At 45.3% G+C, this 15,545-nt stretch overlaps 1 protein-coding gene across 1 annotated transcript in view; it reads left to right on the top strand.

Annotated features, from left to right (window-relative positions):
* LOC121359114 (zinc finger protein 638-like) overlaps positions 1-13,727 on the top strand; it is a 28,046-nt gene extending 14,319 nt beyond the window's left edge. Inside the window, exons 3-13 of the mRNA XM_041477823.1 lie at positions 3,201-3,262; positions 4,233-4,271; positions 5,229-5,404; positions 7,789-8,066; positions 8,703-8,849; positions 9,750-9,866; positions 10,997-11,055; positions 11,194-11,237; positions 12,073-12,138; positions 12,855-13,037; positions 13,216-13,727. Coding sequence (XP_041333757.1) covers positions 3,201-3,262; positions 4,233-4,271; positions 5,229-5,404; positions 7,789-8,066; positions 8,703-8,849; positions 9,750-9,866; positions 10,997-11,055; positions 11,194-11,237; positions 12,073-12,138; positions 12,855-13,037; positions 13,216-13,322 — 1,278 coding nt within the window. The 3' untranslated portion in view covers positions 13,323-13,727. The remainder of the gene's footprint in view (positions 1-3,200; positions 3,263-4,232; positions 4,272-5,228; positions 5,405-7,788; positions 8,067-8,702; positions 8,850-9,749; positions 9,867-10,996; positions 11,056-11,193; positions 11,238-12,072; positions 12,139-12,854; positions 13,038-13,215) is intronic.
* The last annotated feature ends 1,818 nt before the right edge of the window (positions 13,728-15,545 follow it).

Here is a 15,545-nt window from a genome sequence, read left to right as displayed (position 1 = left end):
ATCACACCTGGAGGGATTTTCCACGACATTCTGGAGAGGTTGGACCATCCCAACGTCGTGAGGCTCAGCGAGGGCAGGAGCTCCTGGGGCAGGACAATCCCGGCACAGATCCAGTCTTCCAGGTGGGAAGAGACTGATTGGAGCAGCCCTCGGAGAAGGGCTTGGGATGTTGTGGATGGGAAGCTCTAAATGTCCCAGACAGATCCCTGTGCCCTGGGCAGCGGGAAAGGTGGGAGTTCTGCCCAGCTGAGACCCCGCCTGCAGAGCTGCCTCCAGCTTTGGGGCAACGTCAGGAGGACCTGGAGCTGCTGGAGCAAATCCAGAGGAGGCCATGGAGATGCTCTGGAGCCAGCTGGGAGAGCTGGGAATGTTCACTTGGAGAAGGATCCACCTGGGACTGGGGAAGGTGTCCCTGCCGTGGCAGGAGTTGGGATGGGTTTTAAGGTCCTTCCGACCCAAACCATTCCATGATTCTGGGATAACAGGAACCGACATTGGATGATGATGAAGGTGCTCAGCAATGAAAACCTTCTCTGTCCCATGTCTGAAGATCCTGAAAACAAAATTCCAGCAATGGGTTCCGAGTCCAGACTGTTGGTGCTGAGCTCCATTTTTCCATGGTTTTTCCATGGATTTTTTAAATCTGCTCTTGGATTGACTCGTTTTGGATCCAACCGTGCTGCATTGCCCATGGGAAGAGAATTCCAGCCACTGGAATATGAAACCCAGAGGTTCCCACCTGGATGTGGGATATTCATCCCAACATCGTCCCTCCAGCTTGGCTCTGCCAAAACTCTGGAAACTGAATTTTCCTTGGGAAAAAATCCCACCTAGATGTCATTTTTACAGATTGCTGTTACATTTTAAGGTTTTGGGGTTTTTGGTCTAAAAGCCACAAGTTTTTGTATTTCCCACCTGCATCCAGAGTTTTTTATGGAAAACGGATAATTTTCAACTTTGAAGCAGGTCCAAAATATTGGGAATTTGTGGAAAAAAATGGTGGAAATTTGTGGAGGTGTCAGTGATGGGGTTGGGGCAGCGCCAGAATTTAACAGATTTGGCCTCATTTTGATCTCAGGCAGGAAGGGATGTGGTGAGAGGTTGGACTCTGATCCTGAGGAATGTTCCTGTGGGATCCTCAGGGTTGGCTGTGAGGAGGTGCAGCCGCACCAAGGTGGATTTTGGGGCATTAAAATCAGAATTTGAGGCAAAAATCGATGCTTAGGCGAGATATTCCCAAAAATCTTTGTGTCCTGGGTGTTTTTTTAGGGCAAAATTCCAAGTTCTGCTCTAGGATAGGCGGAGTCTGACCCCGCTGCTGTTCCCTTTCAATTCTGATTTCCCAAATCCTCAAAATCTCGAAGGATTTTATGGATGTTCCATGGAGCAGCTTCGTTTTCCGCTCAGAATTGCGTCCCGTGGGAATAACAAAGCAGGATTTGTGGGATTCCTCCTTCTCCAAACACTTCATGTCTTGGATGGAGCAGATTTTTTGGAATAGCAACGATTCCTTCATCCTCAGTCCCATCACATCTGGAATGAAGTGGATTTGAAACATTCCCAGCACAAGGGATGGGATTTATCCTTATTTTTATCCACTTTTGTTCCCCAAATCCGTTCAAAGTTGGGGGTGACGCCTCCTTGGACCTCGAATCTGTGAAATCCTTGGGATTTTCAGTTTTCCGTGAAGATTTGCACTCGGAATTCCTTTATTGGACACTTTGCTCCGCCGCCTTCTGCTTCCAGGATTTCTTGGTGGTGATCCGTGAGTGAGAGGAGGTTGGGATGGAATTAGGGAAGGTGGGAATGGAGGAGTTCAGATGGAATTTTTCTTCTCACCAAGATTTATGGGAAGAGATCCTGTAATTTTAGGGAAAGGATTTCTTTGGATCCCAGGAAAAATCATGGCTGCTCCATGCCTGGAATGTCCAAATCCGGGCTGGATGGGGCTTGGAGCAACCTGGGAAATTGGGATCATCTTTAGGTTCCCTTCCAACCCAACCATTCCATGATGATCCCATGGGCAGTGGATTATTCCCAAAGAGTGGGAAGGGCCAGGAACGAGACAAAAAGGAGGAAAATCCGTAAATCCAGAGGGCTTTGGCTGGTGAGGACCTGGCAAGGAGAAGAAGATTCCCAAAAGTCTTGCATCAGCAGCTGGAGGGATTTGGGAGCCAAAACCCCTTCTTGGCATCATGGAATTGGAATTCTGGGAGTCAAATTCCCTTTTTGTTCCCACCAAGTTTTCCTTGAGGAACAGCTTTGGTTTATCCTGGTGAAATTGAAGCCTGCAAAAATCCGGATCTTTGGGAATGGGATTGCTTAGGGACGGCCTGGAATTAGGGAAAACCTGCTTGGAATGCTGAAATTGCTGCTTTATCCACGTGGGAATTATTCCATCATCCTGACTCTTCAGATCCATTATTTTATATTAATTATTCCGTATTTGATTGGAATTTGTGATCTAAGAGCAGCTGGAAGTTGATTTTTTTCCCAAGGATATTTAATAATTATCATTGCTGGTGTTCCACCTTGAAGAATTCCAGAGTTTTCCAAGGAATATCCCTTCTCTGTAGAAAACTGCCTCCTTTTTTTCCCAGCTCCCTGTCAATATTCCCAGTTAAACCTGAGTTTAGGCATTTTTATATGGAATGAAATCCTGATTTTATCAGATTTTTTAAACTACAAAGGAGCGTGAAAAACATCCCGAGGCTCTGGAATGACCTTTGAGCTGTGACATGATGGGAACTGAACATTCCCAGAGCTCCAGGCACGGAAATTCCGTGCTGGGAATGAGATTGGATGTGGAGATGCCACATTTTGAGGGAGCTGGAATTGCTCATGGATGTGACAGCAAACCATGGATTTATTCCCTTTCATTCCAATTTTTTTGGAGCAGCCTCTGGTGATCCACGTGCTGCTGCCATCCCCAGCGTGGGGGTGGGTTGATTGAAGAATTAATCGATTTAATGAAGTGATTGAATTAATTAATGCAATCAATTGATTGAATTAATTTAATTGAGGCTCTTGTTCTGGAGCAGTGATAATCAGCTTTTAACCTCCTGCCTGAATGCCATGGAAATTTGACTTTTCCGAGGTAAAAATGGGCTGGGAAGTGAAAAACCAGCTCCAAGGGATTGGGATGGTCTCGGGGTTTTCCATCCTGATCCCACTTTTCCCAATGTTTTTTTTTCCCCCAGGATTGGATCCTGCACCAGAACAACCCCGCCCACCTCGAGAGCTGCCGCAGGCTGCGCCAACAGTAAGGGATCCACTGGGGATCCATCTGGGATCCACTGGGGATCTGCTGGGAGCCCATTGGGGAATCCATTGGGGATCTACTGGGGTTCCACTGGGAATCATGGAATGCTGGAGAGGGACCTTAAATCCCAAAAATTCCACCCCATCCCTGAGCTGGGACACCTCCCACAATCCCAGGTGGATCCAAGTCCATCCCAGCCTGGCCTTGGACACTGCCAGGGATCCAAGGGGTGGGAATTCCTGGGATTCCCTGGAAACTCCAGCCCAGCCAGGAATTCCTTGCCAAGATCCCAGCCCAATCTCCCCTTTGCCAGTGGGAGCCATTCCCTGTGTCCTGTCCCTGCAGGCCTTGTCCGAAATTCCAGCTCTCCTGGAGCCCCTTCAGGGACTCTGAGCTTTCCGTGGAATTTCCCTTCTCCAGGGGAACATTCCCAGCTCTCCCAGCCTGGCTCCAGAGCAGAATCTGGAATTGTGTTGGGAGTGACCCTAAATCCCACCCATTCCCACCTTCCCCTATCCCAGGTTGCTCCAAGCCCTGTCCTGCCTGGCCTTGGACATTTCAGGGGTTTGGGGCAGCCCCAGCATTTCCCTGGATTCTCCCCCCATCCCAAGAAATGTTTTGGGATTTTAAACACCCCTTGGGATCCAGTCCTGAATCATCCCAAAATCACAGCTCCCCTTTGGAATCCCTCAGAATTTTCCCTGGAATTTTCCCCTCTCCAGGTGAACATTCCCAGTTCTCCCAGAGCCAGGGGGCTCCAAAATCCTGGAATGGTTTGGGGTGGGAAGAACCTGGAATCCCATCCAGGGACATTCCCACGATCCCAATTCCCATCCAACCTCACTTGGACAAACAGAAATCAACGTTTGGTGCTTTTGGGGTCCCAAATGGGAATACTTATCCAGAAAAATCCCTTTTTTTTAGGGAATTTTGGCTTTTCCACTGACACTTTTCCCTTTGTCATCTACAGATATCCCGAGTGGAATCCTGAGGCTCACTCCTCCAGCAGGTACCTTGTGATTTTCATTCCTTCCCTGAATTCCTCATTAATTAATTAATTAATTTTAACCATTTCTTGCCTGATTTGCCCTCTCCAACCCCTCTCTGCAAGGTCACATTTTTATTATAAAATTTCAGGGCCTTTTTATGGGATTTTGTCCCAAATTCCATAGAATTCCAAGCTGGTTTGGGTTGGAGGTACCTTAAATTCCACATATTTTTATCCATTTTTTCCAGTTTTTCTATTTTTCCTGGTTTTTTTCGAGTTTTTTTCCAGTTTTTCCCATTTTTCCAGTTTATCTAGTTTAGTCCAGTTTAGCCCATTTTTCCCCAGTTTCTCCATTTTTTCCACTTTTATTCAATTTTATGCCTCTTATTCCTATTTAATCCCATTTAATCCAGTATTTCCATTTTTCCCAATTTCCTCAATTTTTCTCTATTTTTTCCAGTTTTTTCTAGATTTTTCCAGTTTACTCCTGATTAGTCTACTTTTCCATTTTTTCCAGTTTAGTGCTGTTTTATCCAGTTTTATCCCTTTTATTCCAGTTTCATCCGTTTAAGTCCATTTTCCCCCCATTTTTTCCATTTTTCTATTATTTTTCCATTTTTCCCCATTTTTTAAATTTTTCCTTTTTTTCCTTTTTTCTTTTTTTTTTCCATTTTTTCATTTTTTCCATTTTTTCTATTATCTTTCCATTTTTTCATTTTTTTCCATTTTTTCATTTTTTCCATTTTTCCATTTTTTCATTTTTTTCTTTTTTTTTTCCATTTTTAAATTTTTTTTTTCCATTTTCTTCCAGTTTTATCCCTTTCACTCCAGTTTGATCCCGTTAAGTCCCATTCAATCATTTTTTCCCATTTTTTCCAGTTTTATCAATTTTTTCCAGTTTTATCCAGTTTAGTCCAGTTTACTCCATTTTTTCCCATTTATTCCAGTTTTGCCCAGTGTTTTCCCATTTTTACCCAGTTCTTTCTCACTTCTTCCTTTCCCCATAAATCCCACATCTCCCTTTTCCCAAACTCGGCCCCGCTCCCGATCCCGCTCCCGCTCCCCGCAGCGGCCCCGCGCCTTCCCGAGGGGCAGCCCCCGGCCGCGGAGATCGCCCAGCGCCGAGCGCGCCCGCCGCTCCAGCCGCTCCGAAGGTCACTGCCGCCCCCGCGGGAGTCGGGGGCTTGCCGCGGGTTCGCGGGGTTTGTCCGCCCGCCAAGGGAGTTTTGGGAATTCTGCGGCGTTCCCAAAGGTTTCCTCACCCAAATTTTGGGAATTCGCTGGGATTCATGATGGTTTTTTGATCCCTGATCAGAATTTTGGAAATGGTCAATGGGATTCCCAATGGGAATTTCGGGAATACGCAGTGGGATTCCTGTTGGTTTTTCACCCTCAAAGGGAATTTTGGGAATGATCAGTGGGATTCCCAAAGTTTTTTCCACCTCCAATGGGAATTTTGGGAATTCACTGGGATTCATGATGGTTTTTTGATCCCAGATCAGAATTTTGGGAATTCTCAGTGGAATTCCCAAAGTTTTCTTCACCCCCAATGGGAATTACGGGAGTTGGCAGGGATTCACTACGGTTTTGGATCCCTGATCAGAATTTTGGGAGTTCTGCGGTGTTCCCAAAGTTTTCTTTGCCCCCAGTGGGAATTTTGGGAATTTGATGGGATTCACGATGGTTTTTTGATCCGTGATCGGAATTTTGGGAATTCTGCGGTGTTCCCAAAGTTTTCTTCGCCCTCGGTGGGAATTTTGGGAATTCGCTGGGAGGGATTCACTATGGTTTTGGATCCGTGATCAGAATTTTGAGAATACACAGTGGGATTCCTGTTGGTTTTTCACCCCCAGTGGGAATTTTGGGAATGCTCAGTGGGATTCCCAAAGTTTTTTCCACCTCCAATGGGAATTTTGGGAATTCAGTGGGATTCACAGTGTTGTTTTGATCCCTGATCAGAATTTTGGGAATACGCAGTGGGATTCCTGTTGGTTTTTCACCCTCAGTGGGAATTTTGGGAATGCTCAATGGGATTTCCAAAATCTTTTTAAACCCAATGGGAATTTTGGGAATGCTCGGTGGAATACCCAAAGTTTTCTTTGCCCTCAGTGGGAATTTTGGGAGTTCACTGGGATTCATGATGGTTTTTTGATCCCTGATCAGAATTTTGGGAATGATCAGTGGGATTCCCAAAGTTTTCTTCGCCCTCAGTGGGAATTATGGGAATTCGCAGGGATTCATGATGGTTTTTGATCCCTGATCAGAATTTTGGGAATGGTCAATGGGATTCCCAATGGGAATTTCGGGAATACGCAGTGGGATTCCTGTTGGTTTTTCACCCTCAAAGGGAATTTTGGGAATGATCAGTGGGATTCCCAAAGTTTTTTCCACCTCCAATGGGAATTTTGGGAATTCACTGGGATTCATGATGGTTTTTTGATCCCAGATCAGAATTTTGGGAATTCTCAGTGGAATTCCCAAAGTTTTCTTCACCCCCAATGGGAATTACGGGAGTTGGCAGGGATTCACTACGGTTTTGGATCCCTGATCAGAATTTTGGGAGTTCTGCGGTGTTCCCAAAGTTTTCTTTGCCCTCGGTGGGAATTTTGGGAATTCGATGGGATTCACGATGGTTTTTTGATCCGTGATCGGAATTTTGGGAATTCTGCGGTGTTCCCAAAGTTTTCTTTGCCCTCGGTGGGAATTTTGGGAATTCGATGGGATTCACGATGGTTTTTTGATCCCAGATCACAATTTTGGGAATTCTCAGTGGGATTCCCAATGGAAATTCCAGTAATGCTCAGTGGGATTCCTGTTGGTTTTTCACCCCCAGTGGGAATTTTGGGAATTTGCTGAGATTCACGCTGGTTTTTTGATCCCTGATCAGAATTTTGGGAATGTTCAGTAGGATTCCCAATGGAAATTCCAGGAATGCTCAGTGGGATTCCTGTTGGTTTTTCACTCCCAGTGGGAATCTTGGGAATGATCAGTGGGATTCCCAAAATCTTTTAAATCCAGTGGGAATTTTGGGAATGATCAGTGGGATTCCTGATGCTTTTTCATCCCTGATCAGCATTTTGGGAATGCTCAGTGGGATTCCCAAAGGTTTTTCATCCCTAATTGGAATTTTACGAATGCTCAGTGGGATTCCTGATGGGAATTTCGGGGTTGCTCAGTGGAATTCCCAAATTTTCACCCCTAATTGCAATTTTGGGAATGCTCAACGGGTTTTCCCAAAGGGAATTTTGGGATTCCCAGGATTTTTTTTAGGGATGAATGAAATAAATGGGGAATGCTCCGACCAGTAACCGACCTGTGGGTTCTCCGCAGCCGTGCAGCAGCCGGGCATTAATTAAGGACTAATTAAGGACTAATTAAAGCACCCTGAGCAGCCCAGGAAGGCAGGAGTTAGAGGAAGGCTCCGAGCTAGTAAGTACTGCGGAAAATTCACGTTTTTTTCCCAAAATTCCCAAAATATCCCCAAAAAATCCCCATTTTTTTCCCCCAAACCCCACCAATCCCTGCTCTGCTCTCCCAGCCAGGAAAGCCGCTCTGGAGGCCGTGATGAAAACGCTGGGGCCGGGATTCCTGGCCGAATTCCAGAAGCACAAATCCCTGCAGGCGGCGGTTCAGGAGTCCCTGAGCTCCGGGAAACCCCACGGAATTCCCAAGAAAACCTCCAGGAGCATCCCGAAAAATCCCCGGAAAGAGGGAGGGGCGGGACCCAGCTCTGCCCCGGAAGGCCAAGGGGCGACCCTGAAAAAAGAGAGGGAAGAGGAGGAGGAATCGTCCGGGAAGAGTCAGCCCTACAACAGGGTGGGGTTGGGAATTCCAGGGCTTTGGGGGCAGTTTGGGAATTCCGGGGCTTTGGGGGGAATTTGGGAATTCTGGGGGTTTGGGGGGGATTGGGGAATTCCAGGGGTTTGGGCTCCAGTCCAACCTTTCCTTGGACACTTCCAGGGGTGAAAATTCCTGAAATTCCATAATGATTTATTCCACAATTCCCACAATCCCAGGTGGCTCCAATCCAGTTTTTCCTTGGACACTCCCAGGGATGGAAAGTCCTGGAATTCCATCAAGATTTATTCCACAATCCCAGGTGGCTCCAATCCAACCTTTCGTTGGACCCTTGTAGGGATGAAAAAATCCTGGAATTCTGGAATTCCATCAGGATTTATTCCACAATTCCCACAATCCCAAGTGTCTCCAGTCCCACCTTTCCTTGGACCCTTGTAGGGATAAAAAAATTCTGGAATTCCATCAGGATTTATTCCACAATTCCCACAATCCCAAGTGTCTCCAGTCCCACCTTTCCTTGGACACTTCCAGGGATGAAAAAATCCTGGAATTCTGGAATTCCATCCAGCTTTCCTCCCTAATCCCATCCAACCTTCCCAGTGACAAAACCCAGCAGAATTCCGGATTTTTGGGAATTCTCTCCGTGTTTTCCAGCTGCTGAGGGAGGAGCTGCTGAGCTGTGGGACCGTGCTGCAGATCTCGGAGCTGCCGGATTCGGGATTTTCCGACCAGGACATCAAGAAGCTGGTGCAGCCCTTCGGGAAGGTCAGCGACCTCATCGTGCTGCGCTCCCGCAACGAGGTGAGCCCGGAAAACGGGATCGGGAATCGGGGTCAGCATTCCCGGAGATCCCATCCTGCAAGGGCTGTCCCCAAGACTGGGGACTTCGGAGAGTTCTGTGATTTTGTAGATCGGGAGGGATTTTTTTTCCTTCCTTTTTTTTCCTCTTTTTCCCCATTTCTCTTCTTTTCCCTCCCATTTTCCTGGTTTTTTCCTCTTTTTCCCCTTTCCCATTGCCCTTTCCCTTTTTCCCCCTCTTTTTCCTCTCTTTCCTCTCTTTTCCATAATTTTTCCTTTTCCCCCTTCTTTTCCCCCATTCCCCCATCTTTTCCCATCCTTTTTCTTTTTCCCTTTATTTTCTCTTTCTCCCCCCTTATCCCCTTCCCTTTTCCCCGTTTTTCCCCCTTTTTTGCATTTTTCCCCCCTTTCCTCTTTTATTCCCTTTTATTCCACTTTATTCCCTGTATTCCCTTTTTTTCCCTTTGTTCTCCCTTTATTTTCCTTTCTCCCCTTGTTTTTCCTTCCTTTTCCTTTCTTTTCCCTTCCTCCCCTTCTCTTTTCCTCTTTTTCCCCCTTTTCCCCCTTTTCCCCTTCATTTTTCCCCTTGTCCTCCCTTTGTTTTCCTTTTTTCCTTCCTTCCCCTTCATTCTCCTTTTCTCCCTTTTTTCCCTTCCTGCTCCTTTTTTCCCTCTGTTCTCCCTTTATTTTCCTTTTTTCCCATTTTCCCTTCCTTTTCCCTTTCCCCCCTTTTTCCCCCTTTCCCTTTTCCTCTTTATTCCCTTTTCCTCCTTCTTCCCTTTCCCCTTTCCCCTCCACTCTTGGATTCCCTCCTGGCCAGATTTCCCTCCCATACCCCAATTCCCACAGACCTCCCCCCTAACGCCAGGAATTCCGGGAATTCCGGCATTCCCTGTGTTCCAGGCCTACCTGGAGATGAACTACAAGGAGGCCGTGATCGCCGCCGTCAAGTTCGGGGAGACGGCGCCGGTGCTGCTCAACGGGAAACGCGTCCGGATCAGCGTGGCCGAGAGGGCCCAGGTGGGAGCGGGGCCTCCAGCGGGAATTCCCACTGGGAATTCTGACTGGGAGCAGGGAATCCAGCCGGGAATCCGGGAATTCCAACCAGGAATTCCAGTTGGGAGTGGCGATTCCAGCCAAGAGCGGGAATGTTGGCCGGGAATGGCATCTGGAAAATGAGGGTGGAGCAGCAGTTCCCAGTGGGAATTCCGACCAGGAGTGCCAATTCCAGTTGGGAATTCCAGCTGGGAGAGGAATTTCCAGCCAGGATTCCAGCTGGGCATTCCATCTGGGAATTCTGACTGGGAGCAGGAATTCCAGCCCAGGATCTGGGAATTCCGTCCAGGAGAGGGAATTCCAACCAGGAATTCCCAGCAAGGAATTCCAACTGCAAATGCCAACTGGGAATTCCACCCAGGAATTTGATCAGGAATTCCAACTTGGAGCAGCAATGCCAGCTGGGAGTTCCGTCCTAGGGTCTGGGAATTCCAACTGGGAATGGCATGCATGGAATGAGGGTGGGAGCTGGAATTCCAGCCCAGGATCTGGGAATTCCATCCTGGAGCAGGAATTTCAGCCAGGAATTCCAACTGGGAGCAGGAATTCCAGATGGGAATTCCAACCCAGAGAGGGAATTTCAGCCCAGGATTTGGGAATTCCAACTGGGAGCAGGGAATTCCATCCTGGAATCCACAAATTCCAAGCTAGGAGAGGGAATTCCAGTCAGGATCTGGGAATTCTGACCAGGAATCTGGGAATTCCAGCCGGGAATTCATCCAGAAATGGGGGTGGGGTGGGAATTGCAGCCCAGCATCCAGGAATTCCAGCCAGAGCTATTAATTAATTATTCCACTGAAGTGTTAATGATTATTAAGCTTATTTTTCATACATTTATAGATACACACACACTAATAAATAATAAATTAATTTAAATTAATTAACAAACTTAATTGTTAACAACTGTTATTAAACCAGTTTCATGTATTTGTTAATATAATCATACATTTATTCATAAAATGTAAATGAAAATTTAAGTAACGATGGCCATAATTCATATTTTATAATGGCTTAATTAACATTAATTAATTAGAATTGATAGTTCTACTTCATGTCAATTATTAATAAATCCCAAATTTTTTTTCCCCTTCCAGGCAAAAAAACCGGTGAAAAAACGAGTCCTGAACCCCAAAAAAACTCCAACAACCACCAAGTAAGACCCTCATTAATTAATTAATGTTAATTAGAATAATTGGGTACCTGAGGGGCTCAAACCTTGGGCTTTAATTTGCGTTAATAATTAATAATTATTGATTAAATTGATTTTTTGGTGGTTTTTTTACCCTCCCAGGAAAGTTCCAAGCACCAACACCAAGAGCCCCAAAGTCCTGACAGGTGAGGTTGATCATCTTTAACTAATTAATAATTAATTAGTGATTAATTCTCAACTGACCAGCCTAATTAATAATTTAATTGGTTTAATTAATTTTAATTTCTTTGGCTTTTAATAAAGATTATTGGTGCCAAGTCATTGTTTTTCTTTTATTTCTCAGCTCATTTAACTATTAATTAATGAAATATTAATTAGCTTAATTAATGATTCATTAATTGGCTGCATTATTTTTAATTCTATTGGGTTTTAACAGGGAATTCTTGGGTTCCAAATCATGGATTTTCTTCCATTCCTGAGCTGGGGTTTTGGATTAATTTCAATTTTGGGATTATTTACCCAAAAAAAAAAAAATCTGAATTTCTCCCCCAGAATCCCCAATTTTTTTTTTCCAAAAAATTCCTCCCTTTTCTCCCAAAAATTAATTTTTTTCCCCCAAATCCTTCTAAAATCCACTTTTTTTTCTACCTAAAATCCCCATTTGCCCCTAAAATCTTCCCTTTTTTGCCCCCAAAATTTGCCTGGATTTAATTTAAATTTTGGGATTTTTTTGCCTCCAAAATCCCACAGAATTAATTTAAATTTTGAGTTTCTTTAACCCCAAAAAATCCAAATTCTTTCCCCCAAAAATCCCCTTCTTTCTTTCCATAAATTGCCCTGGATTTAATTTAAATTTTGGGATTTTTACCCTAAAAAAATCCAGATTTTTCCCCCCAAATCCCTTTTTTTTTTTGCTCCAATCCCTGGAATTCCTTGGATTTTTTTGGAATTTTGTTCCCTTGGGAAGGAATCACTGATGGGAATTGGGAATTCCGGGGTTTTTGGGGGATTTTTTTGTAGGGAAAAAGGAAAAAGTGAAGAAAACGCTGGGAGAGAAGAAAGTGAAGAAAGCCCCAGATGGGGAAGGTGAGGGGGAAATGGGGAAAAATTGGGAAAAATGGAAAAAATGCCTCAGAAAATGGGGGGAAATGGGAAGGAAATGGGAAAAAGTCTTGGGAAAACGAGAAGAGAAAATAGCAGGAAAAAACCTTGGGAAAATGGAAAAAAAAGCTCTGGAAAATGGGGAAAAAACTTGGGGAAAAGGGGGAAAAATTGGAGAAATGGGAAAAAATCTTGGGGGAAAAATTTGGGAAAATAAGAAAGTGAAATTTGGGAAAATAGGAAGAGAAAATGGAAAAAAAATTGGGAAAATGGGGGGAAAACTTGGAAAAAATAGAAAAGAAAATGGAAGAAAATGGGGAAAAAACCTTGGAGAAAGAGGGGAAAAAAAACTCGGGAAAATAGGGAAAAAATCTTGGGAACATGGGAAAAGAAAATGGGAAAGAAAAAACACTTGGGAAAATGGGGGAAAAACCCTTGGGAAAATGGGGAAAAACCTTGGGAAAATGAGAAAAAATGGGAAAAAAACTGAGAAAATGGAAAAAAACCTCAGGTAAACAGGAGAAAAAAACCTCGGGAAAATGGGAAGGAAAAACGTGGGGGTGAAAACTTGGAAAAATGAAGAGAAAATGGGAGAAAATCTCTGGAAAATGAGGAAATTGTGGCAAAAAAACTTGGGAAAATGGATTTAGGAAGGGAAACGAGCCCTGTACCAATCTCCAGGCGCTGGTTTTTCCTCTCAGGAAAAGCAACGGGTGAAGATTCCGGGACTCCGGCCGAGGCCGGGCTGGAAATTCCGGGATCGGAGCCCTCGGATGCCAACAATCCCCATCCCAACAATCCCCATCCCAACAATCCCCATCCCAAATCCTCCCCGGAGCAGGATGGGCTGGAGGACCTCGGGACAACCCTGGAGGCAGGGCCAGGTAATTCCAGGGAATTCATGGAATTCTTTAGAGCTGGGGGGGATCCAAAGCTGGGGTGGTTTCGGGGGAAAAAAAATCCTTTGGAAATAAGGGATAAAAGGAAGTTTGGGAATTCCCGAAATCCCTGGGGAATTTGGGAATGCTGTAGGATTCAGCTGCTCCTTTTCCCCGTTTTCAGAGCCTGCGGTGAGCGAGGAACCCGCGGATCCAGGCGGGAAGGTCAGCGGGGTTCGGGAATTTGGGGATTTTGGGATTGGGGGAATTTTGGGGATTTGGGAACTGTGAGGATTGTGGGGATTTGGGAGAATGAGGGAAATGTGGAGATTGAGGGAATTGTGGGGACTTGGGAATTTTGAGAATTGTGGGAACACTGGGAATTTCCCTGCTTTCCCAATGATTCCCAGCAATCCCAATCTCCAGCCCCTTCGGCTCCATCCCATCCCACCCCACAATTCCCACGGGAAACTCCCCAATCCCAAACCCCATAAATTCCCTTTGGGATGGGAATGGTGAACTCTGGGATTGGGATCAGGATTGAAATTCCTTTTGAGATGGGAATGGGAGCTCTGGGATTGGGATTCCCTTTGGGATGGGAATGGCGAGCTGTGGGATCGGGATTGGGATTGGGATTCCCTTTGGGATGGGAACAGCAAGTGCTCGGCTCTGAGATTGGGATTGGAATTCCTTTTGGGATGGATTTGGGAGCTCTGGGATCACGATTGGGATTGGAATTCCCTCTGGGATGAAAACAGCAGCTCCGGGATTGGGATTCCCTTTGGGATGGGAACAGGAGAAACAGTGAGCTGTGGGATCAGGACTGGAATTCCCTTCGGGATCAGAACGGGAGCTCTGGGATCAGGATTGGGATTGGGATTCCCTTTGGGGTGGGAACGGGAGCTGTGGGATCAGGAGTGAACTTTCCTTTGGGATGGGAACAGCAAACTGGGATTGGGATCAGGAGTGGGATTGGGATTTGGGATGGGAACAGTGAGCTATGGGTTTGGGATTGGAATTGAGATTGAGATTCCCTTTGGGATGGGAATGGCGAGCTCTGGCCTTGGGATTGGGATTCCTTTTGGGGTGGGAACGGGAGTTCTGGGATCAGGATTGGAATTCCCTTTGGGATGGGAACAGGAGCTCTGTGATTGGGTGCAGGATTGGGATTCCCTTTGGGATGGGAACAGTGAGCTCTGGGATCGGGTTTGGGATTGGGATTCCCTTTGGGATGAGAACGGGAGCTCTGGGCTGTCGGATCGGGATGGGGATGGGAATTCCCTTTGGGATGGGAACAGTGGGAGCAGTGTTTTGGGGGATTTTTGGGAATGGTTTTTTTATTTTCGATGGATTTTTGGAGGGGATTTTGAGGAAGTTTTTTTTATTTGTGATGGATTTTGAGGGGGTTTTTTGGGGAGTTTTTTTACAATATTCGAGGAGATTCTTTGGGAATTTTTGAGGGAATTTTTGGGAAATTTATGAGGGAGTTTTTGGGGAATTTTTTGTTTTGGGGAATTTTTTACATTTTTTGGGTTTTTTTTTTTAATTTTGGGGGAGATTTTTTGGGTAATTCTTGAGATGTTTTTGGGAATTTTTGTAAGATTTGTGGAAATTTTGGGAATTTTTTTTAATTTTGGGAGGGATTTTTGGAGAAATTTTTTAATCTTATTTTGGGGGAATTTTTGAAAATATTTTTGTGGAGATTTTTGGTGAATTCTTTGGCAATGTTTGGCGACTTCTTTGGGAATTGATTTTTGGGGAATTCTTTGGGAATTTTTGGTGAGATTTGAGGGGATTCTTGGAGATTTTTTTAAAACATTTTTTAGGGGATTTGGGGCAGATTTTGGGGAATTGGGAATTTTTTGAGGAATTTTTGGGAGATTTTTCAGAGGTTTTTTTTTAATTTTTGGGAGGGATTTTTGGAGGAATTTTTAAATTTTATTTTTGGGGGAATTTTTGAAAAAAATTTTGTGGAGATTTTCGGGGAATTCTTTTGGAATTTTTGGTGAGATTTCAGGGGTATTCTTGGAGACTTTTTAGGAGGATTTTTGGGGGGATTTGGGGCAGATTTTTTGGAATTGGGGGAATTTTTTGAGGAATTTTTTGGAGGTTTTTTTTTTTAAATTTTTGGAAGATTTTTTGGGGGGAATTTTTGGGAATTGTGGCCGTTTTTCCCAGGCGTACCTGGAGATCCCCCGCAGAGCCGCGGAGTCCATGGTGAAGTTCTATGGCTGCTTCCCCATGTGCCTGGACGGGAACCAGCTCCGCATCCGGCACGAGCCGCGGCACCGCTCCCTGCGGGACGAGGTGGGAAACGGGAAACGGGAACGGGCGCTTGGGGGATTGAGGGAAGTTGGGGAATTTGGGGATTGTGGGGAGTTGGAAATACGGGGCGTTGTGGGATTGAGGGAAGTTGAGCATTTTGGGAATTGGGGGAGTTGGGGGAATTTGTGGGATTGTGGGAATTGGGGGAGTTGTGGGGATTGGAGGAATTGGGGGAGTTGGAAATTTGGG

Source organism: Pyrgilauda ruficollis, unplaced genomic scaffold (genome assembly GCF_017590135.1).
Source record: "Pyrgilauda ruficollis isolate IOZ18807 unplaced genomic scaffold, ASM1759013v1 scaffold415, whole genome shotgun sequence".
Lineage (NCBI taxonomy): Eukaryota > Metazoa > Chordata > Aves > Passeriformes > Passeridae > Pyrgilauda > Pyrgilauda ruficollis.
This window is presented reverse-complemented; position numbering and strand designations above follow the sequence as displayed.